Below are 6,084 nucleotides of genomic sequence, written 5' to 3' on the forward strand. Positions count from 1 at the left end.
TCAGTACAATTTGTGTGGTGATGAGAATCTGGAGATGCATTTTGTGGACTTGCAAAGAAGGAGTGGGTTGGCTCCACCAGGGAACTGGACAGCTGCTGTTCAGAATTACATTTCTATGAAAAACATGTCTGGAGTGTAGAACACATTGCCCCACCAGACCCCCAGAACTTTTTGTGTGTACAAGTTGATGAATCAACAATAACATTCATTGCATCAGTCACATATGCTACTGTTATTTCTGTTTTCACAGTGGGTCTGAGAATAAAATCTTGTGAACCAGCTACAGCCGTGTCATCTTTGTAGCGAGTGTGTAACATATATGCTATACGTAGAAAAACAAGTCCTTACGTTAAAATAAAACCCTTTTAAACCATTTAATGAAGAGTCATTCAGCTTTACTATTTCACAAAGTCCATGTAAAAACATGATAACATGGCCAAAACAAAATTGGCACATTTGCACGACAAGGTGCCTTTTGCAGTCTTTATTTACTGTTTATGTAAATATTTGTAAAACATCTTAACACATGTTCTGAACTCTTGATTTAACCACGGTCTACCTTACCTACCTAACGAGAATACAATAACAATACAATACAAATGTGTGGTGTTGTTCACATATTAGATATGAAATAGGACAAATCTGCCATGAAAAATACTCACATCTCTCTTACGTCACAACATTTTAGTCTGACAGACCGCAACATTAAAACAATGGACTGTGTACTGTGTGTGGCAACATTAACTTTAACACAAGTTATTTAATTGTTTAAATGCACCCAAATCCGGGGGAATTATTAATGCCAAAGTTCATGTTGGCTTTGAAGGCATCATAAGTCTCCAAAAGAGGAAGCTTTAAAATGTTGGCACAGGTATTTGCCATTGGGAATGTTGACGTTGTAGAACATAGGAACTGAAGGCGTGGCAGAGGACTCATACCAGCAGGAGGCACACATGGCACACCTGTAGCGAACATTAACACCTCCTCCAAGGTCACTGAGCTGTCATTTTCTAAAAAGTAGAGAACATTGGAATCAATTGACAGTAAATACTATCTACATCAACACCGGCATTTTTTATAATCTGTGTGTATACAAATCAGACAAGAGCAAATTGACTAACCTTCACAATCGAGAAGATAGTCTGCCCAGTAACTCATAGCGTTCTCTTCCTGAGCCCTTCTGTTGCTTCCCTGTTGACTAAATTCAGGCTGGAACAGATTTTCCATCTCTGCAGCAGACAGCTTCACATCGGCATGACAGAGAGCAGGGGTCAGGACCGTCGGATGCTGCTGCAGAGCTGTCAGAAACTGCAAACTTTCAAGTCCAGCCTTGAATCTAAAATACAATTAAAAGATGCATGCAAAGATACATGTGCATCATGTAGAAGTAAGTAAGCAAGAAACTGGGACAACAGCAACACGTTTTTCATAATTATTTTAGCAATAACAATGAAATACAAAAACCTACCTTTCGATTGCAGTGTTGTTCCTGTGGATTATGTACCACTTCAGGTAATCCTCTACAATCGTTTTTTTTTCTTCACATGACCTGACATGTCTGAAGCACCCAGCAGTCTGCAACATGGCACTGTTCCGTATCATTAAGTCCTGAAGGATCTCCACTGAGGGTGAATTCTGAATCTAAAAGAAGAGATAACAGAGTCCCATACATTTCAAAATATGACACGTAATTATAAAAAATGGTAATGCCAGAAGTATATCTTGAAAGAATGGTTTAAGTGGACAAAACTCTCTCTTTACCTATTCTAGAATGTCACACCCTTCTCATACCTCTTGTAGGACTCTCCCTATCTCCTCATCTGTAATGTCTCCAACAGATGCCTTGAAACTGCTCTGCCCTGAGATGTAGCTGACCAGATCCTCTGACAGAACATTAGGACCAGGTCCACCATGCACAATGGACACCGCAATCATCTTCCCTGCTAAATAATACTCATCCTCTCTGATAGCTGTCCAAGATAATGCAGAATAAAGAAATATTAAATCAGTTTCCACATTTGAAAACACTGCAAGGTTGAAATATGGGTTCTTTTAAAACATTATACACAAAACAGAACCTGTTGAATTGTAGACCAGGTAGCGGCTCTCCACAGGTCCATCAAATATGGGCCGTTTGTTCAGCTCTTTCATGAGAAGGGAGAGGAATTCTCTCTTGGGGCCACCTGTATCGAGACCTTCCTCAAACCTCCCTTCATCGTCAGAGAATTTCACCAGGATGTCTTTCTTTTCTGAGAATGTTGCCCTTTTGAATCCTCTGACTGCTCCATCCCAGATGTTCGAGCGACAGATGTTAAATCTGCTGACAGCTCGATGGTCAATCTCTAGGGCCAGGTTTGCAGTTATCTCAGAAAGTGATTGCTGGTCCACCCTGTCATCAGATACATTATGACCATGTTAAATGGTACACCATAGCACACATTTTTGATCAGGAAAAATAACAACCACAGTTGAAGTAAGGGTAACTTTTCTCTTACTTTGTATCCTCTGGAATGTCATGACTGCACTCAACACTGTCTGAGTCATCCTTATCCTCTATCACAATGGGCGCATACAGCTGAGTATATTTGCTGAGAAATTGACATACACAAGTTTACATTGTTGATGTTTTCATATAAAACATACTTGAATTGTAGAAAGGAAAGTATAATACCTATAGCACGCAGTTTCCAGCACACCTCCTGATGTTCCTGGGCCCTCTTGTGAGTCAGAAAATAAGACCTGAATCACAAACCATAACAGGGATAGGACAGGTAAGTTGAAGTATTTTAAATCATGGCTATCAGAGGGCTGATTTAGAAAGAAAAGACTATTCTAATATACACAAACGTGGATCTCTGGGTCAGTGTGACACATTATTTCATGTAGTTTAAGACATTAATTGAGTGACAATATTTTCAGACAAGGCTAAATGTGAACAATAGACAATGTTTAAGAGCCACAATTACCGGAGCTGCTGAATCAGTGCCTGACTCTCCATCTGCAGGTTCCCATATCTGGAAGTAAAAAACAATATATCAGTGTGACACTTCAAATTTGACAGAACTAGAGCTTAACACATTTGAACATAAATATTGAATTATATTATTCTGACTGATAGTGTATGTGATTTGCGAGAGGGGCAATGATCCTTCTTACATTATCACTTTCAGTGAAAAACATACAAATTATTATGGTGTGATTTTGCAGCGATCTGCACTAAATAAAGTTGTTTTCTTAAGTTTGTAAAATATGTGTAGGCCAGGACGCTCAATTACCACAATTTAAAAATGCTATTTTGGGACATGTTTCATCGTAAAAATATGCCGTCTATGTGAAATCTAGAAACATTTTCACTTCCAGATAGAATTTACAATATAAGCGATCTAAGATACAACAAATGTAGTACTCACTAATGTATCAGCTGCATTGAATTCTGCAGAAGTTGGACTCATGATGATCACCTCTGAATTCGATGAGTTGGATTCAGAGCTGGTTTCCTGAGCTGTGAAATACAAGAACAGGTATAAGAGGATTTTAGACTACTCAGAACAACAGAGTGCTTTCCTTGACAAACAAATACATTAAAAAAGCTCTTCTTGGTTGGCAATTCATTTCACAATTACTTACAAGATGTAAAGAAATCTTCAGCTGTACAAATGTACAGTGTGATACGTTGGTAGGCCTTCCCCACTACCTCTTTGTACTCGTTTAGAGTGAAGGGTACTTCTGTTCCTGGTATATTGGTTATCTTTGTACCGTCAGGGTAGAGCAGTACGTAGGGACCGCCATGTAAATTTCTGTCGAAGGTCTTCATTTTTTGCTCAGCAGCTCTCTGCAATTCGTCCGCATCCGACTCTGGTCGTATCAAAAGGGGAAGTACTGTTCCTCTTACAGTCTTCAGTACACCATCTTTCAGCCTCATAAGGCCTACTGAAATCTACAGAGAAACAATGAAATAGGCGAATGTTCAACTAGTTCAGTGACACTATAAATACATGACAGAATGGACTGTCGGGAAATTATTAGTATATCTCAGCAAAAAAAATGTACCTTCACAGTTGTCTTTTGATGGTGTTTTTTTTTTTTCCTAAAACCTGCTCGTCTCTCCTCCTCTTTTACACTCCGGAATGTCCAAAATAACTCCAGTGTGTTTTTTCCTGTAGCCTCTGCTTGAAATAAGAGTCCAATCAATCGTCAATGACAAAGAACAGAGAGACATACAGTGTTCTCACCCATACTCATAATATAGTGTACATTGCCTAGGCCTAATTCAAAAAATTAAAAAATTAAAATTACCTCCACTTGTGCCTGTTTTATCAACATCACACAGGAATTTGATGTCCTTGCCACATGAACAGCAAAAGGCTGATTTAGAAGCCTGCTGCTGTCCACAAAAAGGACAATACATTATGACCTGCAACAAAACAAATAAAGTATCATTAGGTTGCTTTGCGCTTCAATTGCATGAACATCTATCTATCTATATATCTATAAATCAAGACGTGTGTGTGTGTGTGTGTGTGTGTGTGTGTGTGTGTGTGTGTGTGTGTGTGTGTGTGTGTGTGTGTGTGTGTGGTGTGTGTGTGTGTGTGTGTGTGTGTGTGTGTGTGTGTGTGTGTGTGTGTGTGTGTGTGTGTGTGTGTGTGTGTGTGTGTGTGTGTGTGTGTGTGTGTGTGTGTGTGTGTGTGTGTGTGTGTGTGTGTGTGTGTGTGTGTGTGTGTCTGTGGCTCGCATATCTCTCTGACTGTTTGTCAGATCGACCTAAGCTTTCGGATATGGCTTGCGGATTGCACGATGATGTGCATCCTTCATTTAGAATTTTTTGGTCTTAATTTTCCCTAAACCTTTATTTTTTGACGAATCTACGCGCTCCGATCGGGTACGCGAGCAGCAATTATGGGAGCCAAACAATCGGTCCGCTTAGTACGGGCACAAGCTCTGAACGGCCATGCCCCGAACGGGCACTGCACTAGTTTTTAAATAACACTAACACATTTGGAAAGACTAATCAGTACTACTTTCAACGCTGGCTTAATACAAGGAATATCCCAACATGGATTGCAAGTGTGTCTTAATCACGACATTCCCCACTGACAAGGGCAAGACAAGCCTCAGGCAGTTAAACCAACACGTTCTCACTCCCATCCCGTCACATATTGACGGACGGTCAGGGCCCCTCCCCGTCGCTATATTACGTACACGGTACCCCTTTCCCGTCATTTTCTACGGGCAGGGCGTCCCATATATCTATGGTCCCATAGACCTTCATTGCGGACACAGCGGACCCCTTGCCCGTCAGGCTTCTACGGGCAGGGCGTCCATAGACCTTCATTGCGGACACAGCGGACCCCTTGCCCGTCAGGCTTCTACGGGCAGGGCGTCCCATAGACCTTCATAATGCCTATTTTAAGGTTCATTTGGCCATTAAAATGCGTTTTGATCTCATTTTATGCGAGTAATGAGTTTTTATTTCGGATTATTTGTGCAGTACATGTACATGATGTTTAGTTTGCTAGTTATGACGAAGATTACTTCATGAATGTGTACACATTCATGGTTGCTAAGGTGGTTGCTATGGACGCTGCAACAGCTCCCAGACCACGTGATCAACAACAATGGCTGTCCTTCGTGTTATTCTCGGTGGGAAAATGCCTATTTTAAGGTTAATTTGGCCGTTAAAATGCGTTTTGATGTCATTGTATGCGAGTAATGAGTTTTTATTTCTGATTAGTTGTGCAGTACATGTACATGATGTTTAGTTTGCTAGTTATGACGAAGATTACCTTACGTCTGTGAGGAACATGCATGGGGCTCAGAGCCTCGTATTTTTAAAATATTTTTTTCCTTCTAATTTGTTATTCTTTTCAAAATAACACACTGTTATTTACTCACCAATAACATACAATTATCCTTGCTTTTATTTATTGGTTTAATTCCATAATCTCGGTCTTTTTTGGTGTTCGTCAGGAACTGAATTTCAAAATAAAAATAACCGGAAACAGACGTAGGCCTATAAGGGACAGTTCGAGCATCATTGCGATTGTCAAAATGTTTGAGTTTAGGACGGCCGAAGACACTACACTA

At 40.2% G+C, this 6,084-nt stretch overlaps 1 protein-coding gene across 1 annotated transcript; it reads right to left on the reverse strand.

Annotated features, from left to right (window-relative positions):
- Positions 1–1,248: 1,248 nt before the first annotated feature.
- Positions 1,249–3,893, reverse strand: LOC117457807 (uncharacterized). Its single transcript, XM_034098042.2, has 8 exons — positions 3,628–3,893; positions 3,411–3,502; positions 2,967–3,014; positions 2,672–2,739; positions 2,496–2,588; positions 2,079–2,389; positions 1,469–1,641; positions 1,249–1,336 (listed from the first exon to the last, which is right to left on the reverse strand). The coding sequence occupies exons 1-7, from the start codon at positions 3,812–3,814 to the stop codon at positions 1,541–1,543; spliced, it is 900 nt and encodes a 299-aa protein (XP_033953933.1). The 5' UTR covers positions 3,815–3,893; the 3' UTR covers positions 1,249–1,336; positions 1,469–1,540.
- Between the last annotated feature and the right edge of the window lie 2,191 nt (positions 3,894–6,084).

This window comes from Pseudochaenichthys georgianus, chromosome 13, assembly GCF_902827115.2.
Source record: "Pseudochaenichthys georgianus chromosome 13, fPseGeo1.2, whole genome shotgun sequence".
Classification (NCBI taxonomy): Eukaryota; Metazoa; Chordata; class Actinopteri; order Perciformes; family Channichthyidae; genus Pseudochaenichthys; species Pseudochaenichthys georgianus.

Bases quoted from the DNA above. Each gene is read 5' to 3' on its own strand.
- LOC117457807 (XM_034098042.2), bottom strand. From the start codon at position 3,814: ATGAAGACCTTCGACAGAAATTTACATGGCGGTCCCTACGTACTGCTC. The intron at 2,740-2,966 runs GTAATTGTGGCT...TTTGTGATTCAG, and splicing joins GCACTGATTCAGCAGCTCCG to GTCTTATTTTCTGACTCACA. The intron at 2,390-2,495 runs GTAAGAGAAAAG...ATCTGATGACAG, and splicing joins GACATTCCAGAGGATACAAA to GGTGGACCAGCAATCACTTT.